Source organism: Marmota marmota, unplaced genomic scaffold (assembly GCF_001458135.2).
Source record: "Marmota marmota marmota unplaced genomic scaffold, marMar, whole genome shotgun sequence".
In the NCBI taxonomy this organism is placed as follows: domain Eukaryota; kingdom Metazoa; phylum Chordata; class Mammalia; order Rodentia; family Sciuridae; genus Marmota; species Marmota marmota.
Window position 1 is genome coordinate 55,568,616 of NW_026000026.1, and position 24,244 is coordinate 55,592,859.

Below are 24,244 nucleotides of genomic sequence, written 5' to 3' on the forward strand. Positions count from 1 at the left end.
TCCCTCTACATTATTTCACTGAAAATACTTTGATGAATATCACCAATTCCTAGCTTTTAGTTCTAATTTATTTGATTTCAGCTGCATTTGATATAGCTATCAGTTTCTTCTGGAAATTCTAGAAATCTGCCTGACAATATTTTCTGCTTTTCTGATAGTATTTCTCCCTGATTATGAGTCTCTTTTCCTAATAATTTCTCCCAGGTTGCTTTTGTAGGTTTCTCTCCCTTTGCTAATTCCTCATGTTGGTTTCCAAATAGAATCCTATCTTGTTTTTTCTTGCTTCTCTCTCTGTTATTCTCCTTGAATGATGGAACCTATTTCCACAACACTATCTGCCATTTTATAAAGAACAGCTCCCAAACTGTTCTCCGGTAACTCCAACTTTGCTAGGTAGATACTTCCATTTGGATGTTGCACAAATAGAACATATACCCAAATTCAACTCGTTTTCTTTTCTATAAACTCTTCTCTTCCTCCTGAATCACTTTTTATCCTTCTGAATTACTTGGAAAGTGATGTTATCACCTACACAGTAACCTAAATCAGAAGGCTGGCAGGAACCTTAAACTTTATTTCCTCTTTTCATATTTAATGAATGCCCAAGTTCCATCAATTCCATATCCTGGATGTCCCCCACAGGCATCTCTGCCTCAGTCCACACTACCATTGCCAAGTGGCTCCTACTCCTTCCATCTCGCACATATAGCCCAGGACCCTTCTGATGCCAGTCATCCTCTCATCCTCCCAGTGTTCTCGGGGCAATAATTTTAGGTCTCATAGCTGATCACATCCTCCACATTTTAAAATCCTCTTGTGGTTCCTCATTACCTGTAAAATAAATAGCTCCTGGCAAGGCATGAAAGATCCTCTGTTTTGCTTTGGTCTTTCATCCTGAACTCCTCTCTCCAAGTTCTTCCTCCCGTCTCCTTGTTCTCCTGTATTTCTTTTAGCACTGGCAAGCCCCATACTTCCTTCTGTCCTCCTGGAATGCCCTCATTTCTACTGCCTACTGTCTTCTTGAATGGCGCCTATTCGTTTTTAAGACTCACCTCCAGCATCAGCTCCTCAAAAATAAAAACAAAATATAATCTCTAGTCATTTGCTAATGAAAGTGCCGTGTCTGGGAAATATCATGAATATCACTTGGGGATTTCTTAGAAATGCAGAACCTCAGCCCCCACCCCAGTCCTACCAAACTAGATCTTCATTTAAAAAAAATTCTCAGGCAATTGGATGCAATTAAAATTGAAGAAGTCCTGTTGTAAGAAGAGACTACTCCCATCTCTCTTATGTAACTATTATAAGACAGACATTGCTTGGTCCCTCAACACCTTTTTTTTGGTACCAAGGATTGAACTCAGGGGCACTCGACCCCTAAGCTACATCTCCAGACCTATTTTGTATTTTATTTAGAGACAGGTCTCACTGAGTTGCTAAGCACCTCACTTTTGCTGAGGCTGGCCTTAAACTCACGATCCTCCTGCCTCAGTCTCCCTAGCTTATGGAATTACAGGTGTGTGCCACCTCACCTGGCAACACCCCCTTGAAATAGGTATTTTCATCCATAGCTTATAAATGATAAATAAAATAAGTTCAAGGTACAATCACCCAGTTACAAAGTCTTGGATTTTAAACCCAGTCAGTCTGTGTATCTAGACTATGTTCTTTTTTATCCCAAGTTACTCCCTAATACAATGGAACTTAAGTTATTTTCGTATCTGTCCACCACTACTAGAGACCTCACTCTTTGGAGGACCAATGACATTATTTTTCCACAATGCTTTGAATATAGTAGAAACATAATAAATACTAGTTGAGTGCTTGAATGTCATCAGAGGTATAGGAGATGTGCTGCATTTGTGAGGCTGCTGGCATGGTGGGTATAAGGAACACACCACAAGAATTAATTTACTTACCTTTTCCTGTGAACCATTTTTCTGACATTTTGTTATTGACAAAGTCAAGTAAAGCACATGCGAATATCTGTACTTTTTCATATAAGGGAGATGATATGGTTCTAGCACTGAGCTGTTTTACTAAATGAGTAGTCTGTGATCATGTGAATAGACATCTTCTGACTCAATTTTTAGCAACACTTTGCACTCTCGGCAATGGTGTAAAATACCCGCTAACTATGGTCAAAGTGGGCTGTAGCTAAACCTCCCTTCTTTCAATATGTAAATGAAGGAAGGGTCTCAAGAGGAAATGGCCAAGATGGCAGTTGAGGGGCTTGTGGCAGCAGCAGTCTTTGTCATTTCCTCTATTCCTCTTTGTGGGAGCAAAAGGTCTCCGCTCTATCTCAGGGAAGGAAGCTACAGTCTAGAACACATCATTTTTAGCAGTGCATTATTTATTTCAAAGATTAGTAAAGATCCTTTGAAATTTCTCTCCTCTGTTAATGGACATGAAAGGAGAAGAAGGACTTTATCCAGAACCAGGTCAAGATAAATGGGTCATCTGGTGAATCTGTACACTGGACATGAGGGTATCCATGATCCTTAGCTGGAGACTAGAAGAAAAGAGACAATTTGGCTGGCACAGGAGTCAGAACATATCAAGCAGCGCATCTGGTGCAGGGCTTAATAGAACTCATATTTTGGTTTTGCTGTGCTCAAGGTCTAACTAATAAAACTGCTTTTAAGAAATAGAGCATCAGGGCTGGACCTATAGCTCAGTGGTACAGCACTTGCCTCACAGGTATGAGGCCCTGGGTTTGATCCTCAGCACCACATAAAAATAAATAAAAATATTGTGTCCATCTACAACTAAAGAAGTATTAGAGAGAGAGAGAGAGAGAGAGAGAGAGAGAGAGAGAGAGAGAGAGAGAATATCAAATGGCTGGGGGCTTGGAAGGAAGGAGAAGGTGAGAATTGTTGGAGAAATCTTGGAACAATAGCATGATATCCAATTTGTTTTTGTGCCTTCGATCATCTTTTTAATGTCTGAGAATATAGAAAGCAATTTTTTCTCTCTGTTGACATTGCACATCAAATTTATCGATTCTTCCCCCTGAACTACTTTTCTGGACAGAATAATAGACATCTTCAGCATTTTGAATATTTTCTGTGTCAACAAGACAATGTGGCATGTAGTTTATACATAGTAGCATGACTATTTTCTTCTTCGGTGTGTTTTGAAATTTGAAAATGACTTGAGATTTCGGAGCAGTAACTAGATCCCCCCCTCGACCCCCCCCGCCTTCCCCGCAAGTCAAGTTCAACATTGAGGCTTTCTCAACTAACTAATGAAGACACTGTGGAATACCTTGGCTATCTAACCTTTGACCTTCTTTAGCAGAAATCCTCCAACTGGTGTGTCCTTGAACACAGGGTGCTTATTTATCATCTCTATCTTTTTTCTCCTGTTTTTAATTTAATTTTTTAAAATTTTTATCTCTGTCTTGGTTCAAGTGCTTCTTTCTACCTTGAGAGTTATTTCTGCACCTCCCCTCTCCTCCCACTTCAGAGGAAACACTACCTCCTTCATCATGCCATGCTCTCTGATTCTAGCCCACATGCATCCCCTCTTCTGAGCTCTTATTCCATTAGTGGCCCTGTGTCTTAGCACTTAATCGCCTATAAACCATGCTAATAAAATAGATATGGTGCTCCTGGCTAAATTTATCAAGTAAGACTTGGCTGAACTTCCTTCTGGCCAGAGGAATGAAACCCCTTGTGGTAACAATTCATCTAATAGTGCAGTTTTCCGTTACTTAACTCACAGCAGACTATGGGATTCTAGAGGGCAGATATTCATTCTTTTCTATAGCCTTCTTGGTATCCCGCACAGGGCTGTCTACCTAGAAGCAGTTGTGGAGTTCAGTTGGAATCTAAGAAGACTCTGCATAGTCTGAGCAGCTGTAGTACTATGAATGTGTAGAAGGTGAGTAAAATTCACTGTGATTCATGGAGAGGTCAGGATTTCCTTCTAAATGAACCTCTGCAGTTGCCACATAGCATGGGTGTGATGGTGGCCATGTCCCAGCTGGAGATGGCAGAGCTCATGCAGAAAGATGCAGCCTGGTCAGAGTAGACATAAGATTGCTGTCCACTCGCTCACTTTGGTTTGTCCCTTTACAATAAACATGGCTTAGGAAATCTCTGAATGGGGATGGTAGCTCCATTAGCTTTGGATGCCAACTGTAATCAATTTATGTCAACTGCCTGGAGTGCTGTGTTGAAAGGAGTTAAATATAGTTTCTGCGATCAGTTGAACAGAACCCCATAATTTACCAACAGTGTGACACTGGCATAGTTGATGTGTCAACCCTGACTTTGATAATATGAAATAATAAAGAAATTCAAGTTTCTGCACAGAGATCCCCAAAGAGCTTTACAATCTGACTGGAGAAACGATACATTCATCACATAATTAGTGAACAAACTATTAAGAGTGCTAAACTGTAGAACACAGATGATGTTAAAATAATATTTAAAGCTTAAGAATTTGTAGCACAATAATTACATAAATACAAGGGAGAAAGTAAATGACTATGTCAGGAAAAGTGTACACAGGAGGAGAGCCGAAGCTGTACTCTCCCTAGGGGAATAAAGTGTAGACAGGTGGGGAGGAAGGAAGAGAAATCCTGCTTTCAAAAGAGTGAGGGTGGCATCAAACAAAAGAGTAAGAGGGGTAAGTATGCCTCCACTGAAGAATTGTATAGGAAGTGAAATATTCAGAAGAAGCCACCCCAAATATTATACTTTAGTATGCTCGTTACTTTCAGCCTAAGATACTTGGGGACCAATGGATACAAGCAGAAGTTTTCTCTGGGCTCCTCTTAATCTTCCTAAAGATGTATCCTACAAAAGGAAATCAATAGTCATGACTCCCCTACCCAGGAATCTTATGAATCAAAGTCTATCACAGGAGACGGAAGCTTGACACCACATCTATCCAGACCCTCACCTATTATTTTGAGGGATGTTCTTGGAAAAATTTTTATTCCTGTAATTTTTGTTTGCCTAAAACAACCTTTATTTGCTATACACTTCCTTACTCACCCTCTCATAATTTGTGTTTCCACCACCTTCCAGAAGCCCTAAGCCCCTGCTCCTTTCCATAACTCAGGATGCTAAATTTATCTGACTCTCCTTTGAGTCTCATATTTTGTGGGAATCTCTTGCATACACTTTTACTTAAATATGGATGTTCTCCTATTGATCTGTTGTATGTCAATTTGGCCTGTACCCAACCAAGAAACCCAAAAGGGCAGTGAGAAGTCATTTTTTTATTCTCTTATAGGAGCAATAAGAAAGGGTACCATTAGGAAAAGGGTATGATTTGATAAGGGAACAGGGTAAGGAGGCTTAGCTCTTTGTAATGCTTGGAAAGGATCCCATCTTGATGCCCCAGCTTTACCCGAGTGGGAGATAACACTGGAAACGCAGAATCCATTGCCCTTTGCTCTTGCCTAAAGTACTATGCTTGCTGCCTATAGGTGGCGGCTCCATCCATGAAACTGTGGAGCCACAAGGAAGGGCCCAGACACTCAGAATGTGTGGTTGCTCTTGTGCATCTGAGGAGCTCAGGGCAGAACATTTCTCTAAGAGGAGCCTATGTAGAAAAAGACATGAGATGAAGCAGGAGATGAAGCAAGCAAAAGAATGCTTCTGGGCTGGGGATGTAGATCAGTGGTGGAGAGTGCTTGCCTAACATGTGTGAGGGAAAAAAAGAAAAAGTGTACCTTCCACATCCTGGAAGGAGCCTGAAGCACCTTCAGAAAAGGACATCAATAAGTGGACACCCAGAGAGCTCCTATCCTAAAAATTCACAGCTTGTCATATATACACATTATTGTATTTTCATTTTCATAGCTTGGACATAATGGAGATACCATAGGGACACATGATATATGTTTTCATATGGAAAGTGTGAGAGGTAGAGAATTTAAATTCCCAGTGGATTTCAGAGTATGTTATAGAAGAATCCTAAAATATAGGCACTACTTCATACACAATAAAATGTGTACTGCATCTTGTCTCTCCATCTTTTATCAACAGGCAGGCCATTAACTGAGTAGTTAAAAACTTCTCTCTAGAGTCAGACTGCCTGAGATTGAATCCTGTCTGTACCACTACAAGATACTTAACTGCTCCATGCATCAGTTCCTCAGCTGGGAAATGCACTACCTATATCACAGAGTTACTATGGAAAATGCTCACAATAGGTTTCTCACATGGTACTAGAGTGTTAGCTATTATTTGTGATTATAGAAGGTGACAGGAAAGAAAAAAGAAAAGGCATGATTATGTGTTTGCATATTGCATCTTTGAAACTAACTGTTCTTGAATTGGAAACCGTATGATTAAATATTCTAAAAATAGTCTACAAGTCTGAAACGCCTCCAGTTGAACACATCCTGCTATTTATTCCAAGATATGGGAAGAGTTCAGAGATTGAAAAGAGAAAGCTCTTTTGCTAACACTAATGGCGAAGTCAAAGCTCCATAATAGCATATAAATGTGTCCAGTGCTACATGTCTCAGGATCTGGAAGCATGGATTTTTGTCCCAATTTTTTACTTTAAAATGAATGCTAAAGGCAACAGACCTTCTCTTAGCAAAACCTACAGAAAGGAGTTAACTTTTATTTTAAATTAATGTTTAATGACTAAATATGCCTCGGGAAAATAGAAACAACATACTTCATTGCTCAGTTCAATTAACTAATATAAGTCCTGCATAGAAAATAGTCATTTGTGTGCAAAAAGGGAACTTAAAAGTCTATTATAAATCTATCAGGAAAAAAAGGATCAATTTCTTTTAGCCCTGCATGAGGAAAAATTCTAGCTGGGTAAAATTTCCATTGCCCAAAACAATTGAAGACAAACTGGAAAGGCTGCCATTTAAGGATAAATCATTAAGAGGCTTTCAAGATGATTAACCTATTTTCAAATTGATTCTCTACCTCTAAACAGATGGATTTATGTTATAAAATACTTTAATACAATCTTCAATCAAATCACTCTTAGCAGGTGATATTTTAAAATAGACTTAATTGGTATTTTCTATTCTAGTAATTCAATCCTGAACAACTTGTTCTTACCAATGTCATATCCTAATTTTGTTGAGGACAGATAGGAAGAGTCCCCCCAAATTGAAGAGACAAACTCAAGATATGATGCTATATTTTGTCATTTATACAATTGGGTTGAAAAATGGGGTGTGCTTGGATTTTGTGCTGGGTCTGTGTGGATGCCAGGATACTATCTATCCGTGTAACCATGCTCAGCCCCTGCTTTGATCAGGCAAATGGAATGTTGGAGATACAGCCTGTGTGTCTGGGCCCCTTTTTCTTTCGTGTAGACACTGAGATGTAGCCACAGTGGCAGGGTGGGACACTGCTTTGTTTCCTGCAGAGGGGCTCTTCTTTACTTGTGCTCCCCAGAGTCAACTCCTTCAGCAGCTGGAAAGCTAGCAGAGTTTCTTCGTTTGTTCTCTTTTTCTTTTCTCATTTCACCTCCACCCCCTACCCCAATACTTTCCTGAGGGAATTATGATCTTTTGGGGTTGTTTTACGAAGTCAGCCTCTCAGGAGATTCTATGAAATATGCAAAAGAAATATTCATTCTTTTTGGTTTAATTTTCACCTTTAGAATGGAAAGCTGCTGAACTATAAATCTTTTTTGGGGGAAATTTAAATACCACTTGCTTTCTATGTTTGCAAGCACAGGGGTTGAGGATAGAGACTAGAAAAGAGCAGGAGAGTCACAAACACAAATTAAAATAAGAATCCATAAGCATAAAACATTTAAATAAGCATGTCTGAATTCACATGTGCACTTTATATATGCACTATGGGTCAGATGATGTCATCCAATCGCCAAAGATGCATAAAATAAAAATCTGATGTAACCTATTTAACCAATCAGGAAGTATGTATCTTTCCCATATTCTATCAGACCTTGACATTATATTGTATTTAAAAGGGACTTTGTAGGACCTTTGATTTTAGATTACCAAATAAGGATCTGTCACACAGGTTGCTTAATTGACCAGTTCTACTTTGTTTTAAAATAGTCAAATCTTTACAAATGTTGCTTTAAGTTTATTATATATCTTTCTTCCCTGGAAATAGTCATTTTAAGAATACTCCTCAATACTGGACACAGCCATCTAAGCAGTGTGTATATACAAGGTACAGACAGAATTTGATCCTGAAGAGCATGTGCATGGCCCTTGGTGACCCACAGTTGTTGGTACATGCCAAGGATGAACATAGGATGGGTTAGGTAAAGCTCTGTGCTCCGGTGGGGATGATGCTGAGCTACTCTAAGGCCAGCTGGAAGCATCTCTCCGGCTGAGCTGCGTGATGTGACTATGTTTACCTGTATGGCCCCTTTGTGCTCCAAGCTTGCTCCTGTGTATTTGTCAACTTATCCCTACATGTGGTTAGCCTGTGATAACGGTTGCCAGTGGATGAATGGATTAGAAAGGTCCTTTCATCACAAAGGAGAGCACCTGCCAGAGGCAAAAATCTGCCCCTCTTATCGTGAGGAAGAAAGATCACCAATCAGCAATCAAAAACCATCTGTTGTGCACCTGTTCAGATGTCTGTCTCTGTGGGAGGCAATTTGGGGTTTCAAAAAAGTACAAGGTCCAGCTCTGCTCTGGGACTTACAACTTAGGCGTGGACAAAAACACCCCAGTGAAGTGATAATAGGCTATGCAGTGCCACACAGGAGACAATGTAAACTAAATAGGATGGGCCATGAGTGCCAATGGAGTGACTAAATGATGGGTTCCACAGCTGCTTAACAAGAGGAGCTCAAACTAGGGATCAACTGATTATCATCCCACCAGGAAAAAAGGGCAAAACCATAAGTCAAACAACATCCTGTGGATACTAGAGAGAAAATGTAAAAAACTACATAATAATAAACTTACAATAAAATTCTTTTTTTTCTTTTAGAATATAAGTATTTTAACTACTTCTACAGACTAAATTTAAATGGGCATTTGAACATGGAAGAAAAGAAATAAAGAGCCTTTGGGGTTAAAACTTCAATATGAAATGTATTAAAAAAGAGAAGATTCTTTTATGAAGGGCTTCTAAAGTTGTCTTACATTTCTTAAATCAATCTGTAGCACATAATCAGTAAAACCGTATCATTTAAACAGAAAGATCGTAACTTAGAAACTCACCCTTAGGCAGCTGTATCCTATTATGGGCTGTAACTTAACACGTGAGTTTCAGAAGTTGTTAAAATTGAGTTCAGGCTAACAAATCTTAACTGTTTTTTCTTAAAAAAAAAAAAAAAAAACCTCTCTGGTGAGATGAGATAGCTTGGCCTCATAGGATGGGTTTCTATCTTATTTTATTTTGATCTGTTAAGTCTTTTTTATACACAAGAAATAAATAAAAGTATCAGGACAGATAGGGCACTGTGATCAAGAAGCCACTCCCCCCCCTCATTTGAAAAATTTTTCTCTGGTGCTGAGACTTTCAGTATTTAAACCTGTCAAATGTCAAACAGCTCTTCTGTCACTGATGGCTGAATTGAAATCTACATTTTTCTTAGTATAAATTCAAATAAAAATAGCAACATGCATAATAAAGTAAAACTACTATTTGAATAGGCTTCTATAAAACACACATCTCCAGTTTAATGCTAAAATTATCAGAGCTTAAATTATTATAATTAAGATGTAGTCATTATTCTAAAATGAGAGAGCAAACAGTGAAGTTTTTGTTTGTTTCTGAGTTGTATATTCTTTCAGGCATGATTTCTATTGTGGAATGCAGTGCAATGTGTGTAGGGATTTTACCCCACAAGGACCTCCATCCCTTCCCTCCTACTCCATTCCTTTATGTGAAATGTGAAAACTATAAATGTATCATCAAATTTATAGATTTCAAGTAACTACACTAAAAAGCATGGGATGGAAAAAATACTTGACTCTTGAGGGTTTTGCTCTCCTCTGCTGCATATAGCCAGAGTCATGATTACTAAGATGTTTTTAATAGCTCTATCGTCTGGTTCAATTTTTCCAAAGGGTAAAAATATACTCTTTGAAGTAAAGTATTCACCTATCTGATATAAATAAAACCTTTCATGCAGAAAAATGTTTTTCTAAATAAAAGAGTTAATGCACCTCAAATATGTGAGAAATTTTCTTCCAGTTGAGCAACGTTTAGTACAAGTTTCATCTTACTTTTTAATTGTGAGATAGAGGGAAATATACCTGTCACTTTATAAAGTCAATGCTAGAAAAAAAACTCATTTCATATTGATAATTATGCCAGCTTTTAAACAATTTTTTTTTAAAGAAAGTATGTCTTGATTTTGGCCTTCAGTCAATGAAAGTGGTTTCTCCCCATAAGCACATTTGACATTCACAAATCTTACATCTTGCCTGAGCTAGTGAATTGTTTCTTGCTGAGAAAAAGCTGTGATTTCCCCTAACTTAGGTATTAGAAAGTGTACCTCCAACAGATGTCCATATAAGCTTTCCCCCAATGTACTATAAAGCCATAAACTCCCTGAATTTATCTAGGATCATGGTTAACTCCAATGGCTCCCTTTTGCCTGAATGTCAGTCAGATCCAACTTGCATCCTCCCAGGGCATGCTTCTTGCATTTCTATTGGACAAGATATTTCTCTCCTCAAAAATGCCCTTCCTGCTGGGTGCAGTGGTGCACACCTGTAAATCCAGGAGTTTGGAAGTCTGAGGCAGGAGGTTTACGAGTTCAAAGCCAGACTCAGCAAAAAATGAGGTGCTATGCAACTCAGTGAGATCTTTTTTTTTTTAAATAAAAAATATAAAATAGGGCTGAGGATGTGGCTCAGTTGTCAAGTACCCCTGAGTTCAATCCCTGGTACCCTCACCCCCAAAATATATGCCCTTTCTTCTCACTTTCTCAACATACTCTTGCTCAGATGTAACCAATAGGCTCTCTTCAAACTTCTCGAGAAGCCTATTTCTTTCCCCTCCATGTTTTCCTAATAGATACTGCTATTATAATGCAAGGACATGGTAACCAACACCTGAGTCTTTTAATTACTAAAGGTGAGGAGTTGGAAGACTAAAGAACAAAAGGTGAGGAGTTTGTATCCTGTGCCTCCATCCCTTATTAGCTACATTATCTTAACCTCCATGAAACTCAGTTCCCTTACCTATAAATAACAATGATACGTATTGCGGGATTGCTGTGGACAATGTTTCCAGCACAGTGCCTGTCACATGACCAGGACTTGCTATCCTCATGTTACTATTAAATGGACGAAGGAGGAGCTCCAAAATGGCTGATAAGCATATTACACTCCTTCAACCTGAAGAATTAACACTCAGATCAGAATCTGCAAGTGCAATCCTCTTACAGTCATGTGATGATATCTTTTGAGAAAGCAACTGAGGACATGGCAGACAGTGGCAAACAAACAGTAAGCACATATACTCCCCTGAAAGAGCACCAGGACCACCTTCATGAGAGCTCATCTTTGGTTGTGATGCATGATGCGTGAAGAGAACCTGGATATTGCACAAAGCTGGGAATAGATATTGCAGCATGGACATATTCCATAATTTCTCTGCAAAGACATCCTGTCTGGTAGTATGGAACTATCCAGTGCTACTTGTTACAAAGAAGAGAAATTGATGTAGTGAAGAACAGTCCAGTGTCAGCCTAGACAAGCAAACCTCAAATTGAGAGCCTGCCTTGTTTAAAAACCTCTTTCCATTATTTTTTATTTGAAATGTGAAATAGGGAATAAAGAACAAAAAACGTGTTATGGAATTAATTTCCTTTCAGTAGAGAAAATAAAAAACAAATCACAAATACTCCCAGATGAACACCTCCTCTAAAATAAAATGACAGATTTAACATATTGTAAAATTTGAAGGACCTCCTTGTCTGAGAAAAAAAACTTGAGAAGTTCATTTCCTTCAATGAATGTAACTGTTCCCATGTGCATCTGTCTCAGACCAGAAAACATACTGGGTGCTTTTCCTGACCAATTGCTTGTTTTTTAAGCAAATCCAAAGCCAACGGAGGGCAATGAATGAATAGAGTGACCATTTACACTTTCTGCCTTCTGTGTGTCCAAATAATGAAGAGAGCAAATGCTGCTTTTGCATTCACAGAAGAAAAAATTAGAAAAACTGAAAGTCTTTTTTTTTTTTTTTTTAATGCTTCTTTGTTCAACTGGGCTGGGTGTTAAAAATTCTTGGATCAGCTTTTGAGCTTGCAGAAAAGCAAGGTGACCATTTTTCTTAATTGGCAGTAATGTGCTCAAGTATTCAGCCCTTCCCTTCTGGCAGAAAGAGGTTGGAAGGGGTGGCAGAGGAGGAGGAGCCAGGAGTGAACAGGAGGAGGGGGAGCTTCTCAGAACCTGCCATTCAAGGCTAGTGGCAGTTTTTTTACAGGCTGCCAGCAAAAGTGTGGTGGCAGCAACTTATGAGTGTGCCAAAGAAAGGAGGTCCACGTGCCAAACTCTGGCATGTGTAGCACCTACAGGTTGCCAAGGCATGGTTTAGACCTCAACCAGGCTTGAGGTTCTGCACCAGAAAGCAAGTTAACCCATTCCCACTATTCCACAGGATGGTGAGTGATAAGATGTTTCAATGCTATGGAAACTCCTGGTCCAGAAATGTACTATTTGACTCCCTTTCACGGAGTCATTTTTCACATTATAAAAACCAGAAGGAAGAGGGTCAGTAGCTTAATATTCACACCCATTAAGCCAGGCAAGCAACTGCAGAGTGGCAGCCCAGGCTAGGGTAAGCAGGCAATGCTACGGGATCAAATCTAGGTTCTGTATCCATGAATGAAATATATAAAATGGGATGCTTTTGTTTTTGGATATAAAAGACTTCCTGAAAAAGTCTGGATGATAGAACTTAATATAAGCTTCATTATTACTCCCTCTAAAGAATTCTATTCTCTCTTCTAAACTGTAAGCAATTTCTGGAATTTAGATCAGCTTAAAAAGTGGGCCATACAATCTCAGATTTAAACTTCTTAAATTTACAGTGAGCTTAGGGAAAAATCTTCTATTTCTTTTTACTGCCTCCACTCTCAGCATAAGTCCCCTGGTCCTATATAATTTATCCAAAGCTTTGGGCAGCCAAAAAGCCCTTTTATCCTTCACTAGTAATTCAGAGCCTTTGTAGGAGAGAGACATTCTTTCCTTCTCTTTTCACTTAAAGAAACATACCACGCCTGAATAGACTCCAGGCTAGGCTAGGGGATGGAGTGATTTTTATTAGCTCTAACATAGCTATTGACAAATGCTTGCAGACAATATTAAAAAAGAAAAAGAAGAAGAAGAAGAAAAGGCTTTCACTTTATGCCTTAGAGGGTAGATTGGTTACAATTTAATTTCTAAGAGGAAAAATTTATAGAATAAAATGGCCCAACATTTCTCTGTTTTCATCACACGTATGAGAAATATAAACTAAAAGGACATCTGGAAAGGAACGTTATTCAGTAATCAGAAAGCAAAAATCCAAACCATTGATGTTTTGATGGAGACAAACATAACTAGATTCACAAGGAGGAAAGCTGTAACCGATTGAAGTTAAAAAAAAAAAATCCATATGCATTTTACCTTTTGGGCAGTTCCAAAGCAAAGTTCTATTTCAGAAGCCCTTTGTAATATGAAACCCACTGTAGATAAGATACAACCTGAAGATAGTCTGTTTTGCAGCAGCAGGAAATCAAATTGGTTCCAGAAACGAAGTTATATGACAAATAGTTTAATAGTATTGCTACAATTGGAAAGCTTGATTTAATTATTTTTCATAATTATTTTTTAAAAGATTTTGAAATAACACCTATACCAAAGGATGGGGTTTTGCTGAGATTGGGGGGGCGGTGATTCTCATTTTATTTTTACCTGAAGTGTTATAATTTGTTATCAAAATTAAAGAGCTCAGTGGTGATTCATTATTAAACTTTGCAACAAAATTTTATAGAAACACAATACTTGGTCTAACAAAACTAATATATGTTGTGGAGAATGAAACAGGTTAACAAATACAGGTATATTTTATTATCATTTCCAACTTATTTTTAGTTTTAATCTGGGTTCCAGTCAGTCCTGCTTTATTTAAAGAGCATCTGGAAAAGTTCATTAAGATTTGGCGGGTTTTAGATTTTAGAAGAAAGGAACTTCTAAACAGTCCTGCAAGATGTGTCACTGCAAAATCACCCAGCGCCTCTTGCCAGTAGATGAAATGAAATCATTCTTCTGACTGGAGTCAGGAACAAGTTAGACATCATTTAGGACACAGAACACGACTACAGAGATTTAGAAGAATTCATACTTAAATGGGATGTGACTAGACGTTTAGAACTATTTTCTAAAGTAAAAAAACAAAAAAAAACAAAAAAAAAAAACAACCCTTCTTTCCCGTTCAATACTTACGGTCTTTGAAGACTAGAGCTGGGTCTCTGTGAGGCAAGACTTGGGCAATGATGTGTCTCAGAGATTCCAAGGTTCTGTCCATCTCGGGTCTGTCTGTGTGAGCCTGCTGCACAGTGTCCTCATGCCTGAATTCTTGCAGTCCTGGACTGAATTTGTGCAGCTCATTGATGCACTGGATTACCAAAGAATCCCTTTTAACATCTGCCAATCAGACATTTCCCAGAATCTAAAGACCCCTCAGGGGGCCCTCCTCTCAGGCTCACTTATCTTTGTTGTATGCTGAGCTAATTAGCTCGAAAGGCTGGCTGACAGGCGGTCCCCATTGCTTCCTTCTGTTAAACACACCCACCTACAGGCTAGCTGGGGAAGCTCGCGCACTAATCATGGGAACAGATTTCCTCTCCAACCAGATTTTGCCTGAATGCTGTGCAGCTTTCTCGCTTGAATTTTTTTTTTTCTTCAACCGCACTGCGCTCAGGAATATGAAATCAAGAAACTTATTTCTCAAGAAAATTTCCTAAATAACAAAGGAGCAGCTAAGGACTGCTTGACGTATATAATCAGTATAATCAACACGATCTAAGTTCTCCTTTGGTGAAAGAGTGCTATAGAGACAGTGACTGCAGCCAGATTGTGCTTTGTGCTGAATTCAGGAACATCTCTTTGGAAACCACAGTTTAGTACCCACACAACCCCCAAATATAGCCACTTCTGATGGGCCAAACCTGGTGAGCTGTTGTATAGCTTGCCTGGGAATATTTATTTTTCTATTTATCCTCAAGGAAAATCATTCCCAAGGTAGACTTCAATTCATTCTGATATTAGTACTCCTTTTCATTTCATTTCTATTAAAATAATCTCAGAAATTAAAATATGCTTTTCAAAGAATATAGGTAGTTATTAGAAAGATCTTAAGAAAATCAAGACTTTTTAAAAATCTGTGATCTATACCACCAGTAAATAATCTAAATAATCTTTTGATAGCAGACATAAATATGTTATGTGATCCCATTGCAAAAATAAGGAATTATAAAAGTAATAAGATAACTAATTTTAATGGTTATGAGCTATGTTAGCTATTGAAGAACTGTAGAGGATTTCTTTGCTTTTATTTAAAATATTTTTTCACAGTAGACATAAGAGGTTGTTTTCCAATGTTCCTTCCAATTTTCAGATTCCATAATTATGTTGAATATTATGATGAACTGAAACCAGTCCTTTAAAGACTATATAAAAATAAAATGTATTCCATGTGATCAGCTTCTTCAGCTATTTTGTAGAAGTGTGGCCTTAATAAAAGGAAAAGGAAAGAATAGGGCTGTAACAATAATACTTATCATAATGACTATCACCTGGCAAATGCCCATAGGGCATGTAGGCCACACAAAACACAAATGTGGAACTGCCCCAGGGCACAAAGACATTGATTCAGATTTTACACACACACACACACACACACACAAACACACAAACATGAACTTGAAAGAAATCCCTCGAACTTCATGTTAAGTTACTTATTTAGGGTATCAAAGTGCATTTTATGCATCCTGTACACAATAGGAAAGTGTGTGTGTGTGTGTGTGTGTGTGTGTGTGTGTGCGCGTGTGTTGTTGTTGTTGAGTAATGAACCCACGGCCTTTTGCATGCTAGGTGAGAATCTACCACTAAGCAACACCTCTAGTCTAGGAAAATCATTAATGTCCTTGCAGTCCAGGAATTTATAATTGTAAAAAAAAATTTTTGGATGCAGGAGTTTATGCTTTAAAACAAATGGTTTGTGGACCAAAAAGCTATTATACAGTGATTAGACACAAACTGTAAATGAATGCAAGCACTTGCAGTGTGATCCTGCATTGGAAGCCAAGATAATTAATGTTGCCATTAGAGAACTAGAAAAATAACATGGATTTCTTAATATAATATGATATATAAATATATACTGATAATATAAAACCTGAGAACAATTAGAAATTTTGGTGCTTGGATTTCAGTTAGTAAATGGGCATTTCTGTGGGCTTAAATAGAATTCTAGCAAGACTTAAAAAATATTTTGATAGTATAACACGGTGGAAGAAATGATGAATTTGGAATCAAAGAGACTTAAGATTTGGTGTATGCTATCTATTTAACTTTGAAAAGCCACTCATCTCTGAGCTCATAGTTCTCATCCATAAAATTAAGCCGGATGCTCTCTTTGAGTTCTAACATCTTTGATTCTATGACTATATTATAAATGAGCACAAGTATTATCACAGATTTTCTAATCCTCTGAAAAGCCATGTATTTATTTCCTAAAAGTTGGACTGATCTTCAAACAAATCACTGCTATTCCCACAGTTGACATCATATCCATTTATCAATCTGAGAGATATAAATCAATATGATGAATACAAAGATGCTTACTGCTAATGCTAAATAGAATGAAAGGTTAAGAATTTTTAAGAAAAATAATCTCTAATCTCCATAAGGTTTTTATAAAGAAAGCAAAACTATGAACATCTTCATAGAGAACACCAAAGCAGCTTTGCATAGACTAATTCATATAAACATTTTGATCTTTAATGAGTTACATTTTATGAAATGAAAACAAGAATTCTAATGTAGATTATACAACATTCCAGTTAGCATAGTTTCTTCAGTAAGTCCGATCTTTCAATAAAAGTTTTCTTAAAACTTTGCTTATACATTTCTTCCTTGAATGCTTATAAAGAGTCCTGACTTTAAAGTGCTATTGTAAAACAGTCAGAAAACCAACTATGTGGTTTCTTACTATTCTCTCCCTTTGATGTAAAAAGCAACTGGTGGAGATGGAAGAGCCCGAAAAACCCTTTGAGTAATGTGCCCATTTTAGTACAGCCCCGTGTTCACACATTGGATTTCACCATGACATTAACCTAAATACACATGCCAACAACACAACTAAATTTCAGAAACAAGGGTAGATGACTGCAGTAAAACCGAAATGATGTTCTTAAAATTCTTGGTAGAGCACTAATCTGAAGGATGAGTATTGGCACCTGACACAGTCTCAGTGATCAGAACTCACTACTCCATGATGACAGAGGGCAGCCGTGTGCAACAACATGCATACCAAGCTTCAGGGAGTACAGAGCTCTTTGAGAAAATGAGAAATCAAGGTGGCATTTTTTGCACAGTTCATGGACTATGCAACAAAAAGTCTATGGAAACAATAGTTTTACTGGTAAGGAGAATTGATGCCTCTCATTCCATAAACATTGTTGTTAGCTGATTGCAGTTATAAAAATCATAAGGGGAGCACCATTTAAAATAGTATCAAGAATGTAGATGTATCTGAGAATCACAGGAAGGACCTAACGGACCACTACCATCACCACCACTACCACCACCATCACTACTACCGTGTTATAATGCGCTCTACTCTGGAGGAAGAGACTAGGGTTGGCCAGGCAGAAGAGCGGGCCTGTTGGTGAGCTTGCAGGTGAAGCTGGTGAGACTCCAGGTCCAGAAAGATTTCATTCCAAGGCATGCAGGCTCCAATGACTACACCTGTGGTAACAGCCTGACCTGACTCTAGGGAGTCAGGTTACTGAGGGAGAGGATCTTGATTTCAATTTAGGAAGATGATCTTGCCTGAGATAATTTTTTCAATTATTTGTTTATGATTCTTTTTAAAATTACTTTTTAATTAAATGGTGTGTGTGTGTGTGTGTGTGTGTGTGTGTGTGTGTGTTTGGGTATTCGGGATTGAACTCAGGGGCACTTGACCACTGAGCCACATCCCCAGCTCTATTTTATATTTTTTATTTAAAGACAGGGTCTCACTGAACTGTGAGAAACCTTGCTTTTTTGCTGAGGCTGGTTTTGAACTCAAGATCCTCCTGAATCAGTCTCTAGAGCCTCTGGGATTACAGGTGTGTGCCCCTGCGTACGGCTTATCTTTTATTATAGCAATAGGTATTCATGGTTTTCAAAGCCAAAACAATACTACAAAGCTTATAACATGGGTGGTTCCCTGGCTTAGCCAGACAAGTGGCTAGTTCCTACTCCCCAATGCCGGCAATGTTAAACATTTTTTGCTATTCTTCAGGAAGGTTCTACTGATAATTTTTAGGTATTGTTAGTTACTATCTATTTTCTTCTGCTTCCCAAGGAAAATGAGTTTGATTCTCCTGACCATCCCACACTCACACACACAATTTTCTTCCCATTCTTCTAATGTAGTTTTCATATACTTTTGTTTATATTTGTAGTTGGCTTTTAAAATTATATCTAGATAAGTACTATGTCAAGCTAAGTGTCATATTCTGATTGTATTTTGTTTCTTGTGCAACCATTTGTTTTTCCAGAAATTAATCGCCTCCTTTTTAATTTGAATATATTATTTTTATTATTTTTCAAATATGATTTACCTTTGTTCTTAAAAATTTACAACTTAAGATAAAATAGATAAAATGAAAAAGAATCCAAGTCATGCAGTTAGAAACACTTAATATTGAGAGAAAATTGTTTATAGAAACAATGGGAAATCACTGACAGGAATTCCTTCCAGATTCCAGTGGGGGAAAGGACTGAAAGGGCTAGATGCAGAATTTAGCTAAAGGGGGTCAAAGCTGTGTTCCAGAGTGTTTCTGAGGGTATTTGGGAGGCTGAAGAAAGGGAAGGGCCAGAAAGAAGCTGACTCCGCAGAGGCAATGACTAATGACTGTTTAGCTTCAGCTTTGTTTGGCCTCCACTAGAAGAGAGCAGTAGAAGGAATGAATGGCTGGTTAGCATCAATGCTGCTATCAACTGGGAAGGAACAAGTTAAAGGCATGAACTGCTGCTCAGTGTTCATTTATTTACTCTCTCCCTGGAAGGGACCAATGAGATGTTTGAATCAAAGTATTTATGAGAGGGTCAGTTGGAAAGGCAACTACAGATGGTTTCTAGACAAAAGTTTAAAAACACAAGTAACATAAAAGAACTTTATCCCAGGCATTTGTTCATTGATATTTCACTAAATTTAGGAAATCATCATTAAAAACAAATCTGTTAAATTACATGAAAAAAATAGAAAAATGATTAATATTCAATTTATAGATTAAGGAAATGTACATTTCTTTTTATAGAAAATTATTAAAAGAACACTGGTAAATTGCCATTTATCTTTGCCAGAACAGTCAGGATCAACCCTTATAACCAAAAAATACCATGAAAGTAAGCCGAGCCTTCTGATTGGTGTATATATTTGGGACTCCCGCATGAGTCTATACAGATGGGCTTACACAACCAATTGCCTAGTCCTGTCTTGGTATTTGATCTTCAAGAGAAGCAAAATTGATTCTTCAAGAAATACATTTAAAGGCCAAAGATATCCCTGAGGGAGGTTTTGCTAGTTCACAGAATAATACATTTAGGATAAACTTGGAATTAATTAAAACTGTGATAATTTAGATGCTCAAATGTATAAGATTGGTGATAATAATGTCAAGCCCTTGGAACATCAGAAGTACGTCCATGAAAACTGAACTGATTACTTTATCTATAGGTGGCTGACTTCCAAAGTAATATATATATATATTATAAAAAGGACACCTTTAATTTTTTTGATTTGTTTTTTTTTTGGGGGGGGGGGTGGATTTTATCAGTGTCTTTCCTAACAATATCTTCTCTTTCATAAAAGCTGATTTAATGGGCTGGGGATGTGGCTCAAGCCGTAGCGTGTTCGCCTGGCATGTGTGCGGCCCGGGTTCGATCCTCAGCACCACATACAAACAAAGATGTTGTGTTTGCCGAGAACTAAAAAATAAATATTAAAAAATTCTCTTTCTCTCACTCTCTCTCTCTCTCTCTCTCTCTCACTCTTTCTTAAGAAAAACAAAACAAAAGTTGATTTAATTATTGGTTCCTCTCCTTCCATTTTCTTAGACACCCCTTCCAGAACAGGAATTTATATTGTTGGCTGCTCGGGGAAAAACTTGATAGAAGATTTGTCTATCATGTATTCAGACTGATCCTAAAAGAGGCATCTGAACTTCAGCAACATCTAGGAACCACTTCTCAAATGAAGAGGATGAGGTCTTCTATAAAAGAGTGCTGGGGTGTGGGGGTGAGCACCTCACTTATGGATTAACTGGACCTGCCTTTTTCTTTCTTCTGTAAAGTTATGTTTCTGGAGGTATAAGTTGTTTAGAGTGTTTAAATCTTTTAAAAAAATAATGAGTAAATTAAAATGAAAATCTAGACTAAGAAACAAGTATTAGATTTAAACAAGCTGAGTGAGAATGTTTATTGGATATAAACAAATGACTTAAGTCTGAGATTAGTTGATGGTGTTGGGTTCTAGCAACCAGTAACTTCACAGCTCCATGTATTTTAGATGAAGCTTCCTGTAAAGACTGCGTCATCAGTATATTCTTAATTCAATCTCAACTACACTTATGGATATGCTTACATTAACATAAAAGCCTGGTGCCCATCCATTTCACACTGTAAACTACAATTTCCACTTCACTTCCTATGCATTTACGACCAGAGCACTGCACTTAGCATGCATCCTGCTGACAAAGATAAAACATTATTTCTTTGCAAAATTTTTTTTTAAAGAAGGAGGAATAGGAAAATTAATAGAAAGGATGAATGGTTTCCACATATTGAAAACTGGAGAAATACCAAGTTATAGAATAATGAATTCTTCTGATCCTCTCTAGGTACCTCAGTAGCCTGGAGCTCAAGGAGAAGGTATTCCCTCCCTTCAGCATGAATTCCCCCCACCAATAAAAATATTAGGAATTTCTACTGTGTGCTTCTGTCTAGTGAGATGGGTTTTCTTGGACATGTGATAAGAACTTATAAGTTCTTAGTTTATAAGTGATAAGGCTTATAGAAAAGCAAAAACAAAAACAATTCCACTTTTTTTTTTTTTTTAAAGTCGAGGAAACTTTGTGGAGGATAGAACTTAAAACCTGGTTGTGAAATCTGTCTACATGACAAGAAGACAAGTCACTGTGAATCTCAGTGACTTTGCTGAGTACAAGCTCTAAACCACCTGAGTATGCTGGCTTTGTCACCACTCACCTTTCATTATTTATCAATTCCATCCTTCCCTCCTACTCCTTCTCAAGCTTACTCACTCTGTGAGTTGGGCAAGAAATTTTACATCTAAAAATGTTTTCTTATCTCTACAGTAGAAACAAGGTCATAGAGATCTCTGTTACTATCGTAGAATAGAATAGAATATATTCAGGAGTGTTCAACTTTAAGACTTAGATGAACTGGGCAACCTTTAAGATTCTATTCCAGGTTCCCTCCAATCAATTTTAACATTGACAAATTTCCCTTAACCCTTTCCCCATCTTTTAAAATCAAGTTGCTGCACTACTCAAAACCTGGTAGCCTTTTTCCCCCCCTAATATATCAACTTTCTTCTTTTTCTTTTAATTTCAAATCATCTTTGACTTGGTTCTTTACTGTATAACAACCTTTCCCCAACCATAGCAGAGCAAGCATACTATTTTCACTTCTGTCATTTGGATTTTCTGCAAGATTTCCTCCTTTGTAAGTTCTTTTTCAGTCTACATACTCTACCAAATCCCTCTTCTACAAAACCACTCCCCAACTTCTTTCACTCAGACTGTCCTTGGAACTTCCTCAGCAGCAAGAGTGATACCAGACTCTTAGAATCTGCTTTATACTGTCATGTAGTTATTCTGTGTGCTTATTCCTGCCTCTCCACACATATTGGAGGCTGTCAACCAGCAAAAATTATATCTCAAAAATTTGTGTACCCTTCCCCTTGATAACACTGTACACATATAAACATTTGGAAAACCAATATGGGAAAAACACATTTTTCTCCCTAATCTAGTCACATCTCTTCTGTCAATGGCAGGATGTAAGCAGTTCTTTAAAAGTTCATTTATTTCAAGTGGTTACTTTTTCTTTTTCATAAAAGTGAAAAGAACATAATATTGTGATAAATAGCTCAAATAATATATTTTATTTGTATTATGAGGCATTAAGAAACTAAACCAATATTAATGTGATTTTAAATGTTCTATTAAGAGAAAAATTTAGTTTTAAAGATATAAGAAATATGTCTTTGTGAATGGTAGGCTTTCTATAAAAGTGATGTAGGTTTTGGAGTCATCCCCATGTTCCTGAAAATCATATCATTGTGTAACACAGGGATGTTCTGAACTTTATAACCTCCAGAGTCCTACACAGTTTTATATATAAGATGGCTCTAGTACTTCTTAAAGCAAACAGAGTACAAACCAAGATGTGACCTGATGCTCTCTAGGGAGATGGTCTGAAGAAGGTGAGCCTTTGCCACCCAAAGTATTGCATATGTGGCAACAAAATAAACCTACACATGAGGAAGTGCTCTGAGAAACTAATGAACTCCTCACTGTATCCTCTGCTGTGGCCTCACATTTATTTTGTAGGAATGCTTATTTAATGGGAACTTATTTAAAGTAAGTAGACTATGCAAGACAAGGACAAGTAAAGCATCTTATTTTTAGGGAGAGAGGACAGCAGGGGATTGAACGAGGCCTTGCACATACTAAGTATGTACTGTTCCATTGGGCTATGTCTCCAGTCGTATCTTCATAAATACACAACAAAGATTCATAGAGTTTAAATATCAGTGTCTTTGAAAACAGAAAAGATGGTTAGTCTGTGGATTCTTTTTGATAACCTCAAGAAGAAATTTTAATTTACTATATAATTATGTATCACACACTGATACTCTAACAAGTGTTATTTTATTAGTCTGTAATAGGCATTAACAACTCTGTGATAGGCATTATGAAATGTCCCCATTTTGAAAATTGAAAAACTAAGGTTAGAGAGGCTATAGAAGGTACTTGAGATTTATGGTAGAACCAAAATTCAAATTTGGAATACACAGATGCAAGTTTTGCTTTTCTTCAGTGTGGTGGTGCTGCGAATCAGACCCCCAGGATCACATGCTTGCCTTACCCATGATAGGTAACATTACCACAGAACTAAACCCCTCGTCCCTCCAAAAGTGTTTTAAATGACAATAAAAAAATTTTTTTTGGAAATTTTTGTTGTTGTTTATTGTTTACTGTGAATGTTTTAAAATTTGAGGATTACAGCTTCTCTGAGAGGACAAATTCTCTAATTGATGGCTATCCTCCAAAATTTTAAACTATTATGATCGAACTAGTTTTTAACAAATAAAGCCCACAAGAAACAAAGATCTTATCATACCACTTATTGCTAAATCTTTAGTAGCTAACACTAATCTTTGTTCAAATGAGATGAGGCTTCCATTTCTGATTTAATTTGTCCTGTTGCTCCATGAAATCCTAGACTCTGAAGGTTCAGAACCATGTACATTTGTCTTCTGTTTCTCAAATAGTAATTAACATTTTATGTAGATCAACTCAGTCAGCTGAGTATAGTCAAGTAAGATGAGGTCATATAATTTTGTTCCTAATTTGTTTTCTACACTCTGAAAGAAAATGTATTCCAAAATAAATATTCTGTGGCTCTATTGAGCTGTCTTCAACACTGGTATAAAAATGCTTTAGACAGTATACAAAAAAATGAATATTTGAACTTAAGATATACCTCAAATTTAAAGTAGGACTATGTAAACACATCCAAATTTTAATTTTGAAGAAATGGAATTTGACATTTTCTTGTGCCTGTATATTGAAACAAATTTATGAAATAATAAAGGATGTTGAACATAGGCAACATTAATTTTACAAAGGTAAAAGGGAATGTGATGTCTATCAATACTGAAAAGCAATTTACTACTACTATATTCCCTCCAGTAGATCATAATCAAGATGCATGGAGACATCCTGTTGGCGACTGTGGGGTGACACTGCCATCTAGTGACCATTTCCACTGCAGGTGCTCTTCCTCTCC

General features: G+C 37.4%; 1 protein-coding gene across 1 annotated transcript in view; it reads right to left on the bottom strand.

Annotated features, from left to right (window-relative positions):
• Positions 1-14,970, bottom strand: part of Lix1 (limb and CNS expressed 1) — a 55,659-nt gene extending 40,689 nt beyond the window's left edge. The window contains exon 1 of the mRNA XM_015477328.2: positions 14,375-14,970. Coding sequence (XP_015332814.1) covers positions 14,375-14,456 — 82 coding nt within the window. The 5' untranslated portion in view covers positions 14,457-14,970. The remainder of the gene's footprint in view (positions 1-14,374) is intronic.
• Between the last annotated feature and the right edge of the window lie 9,274 nt (positions 14,971-24,244).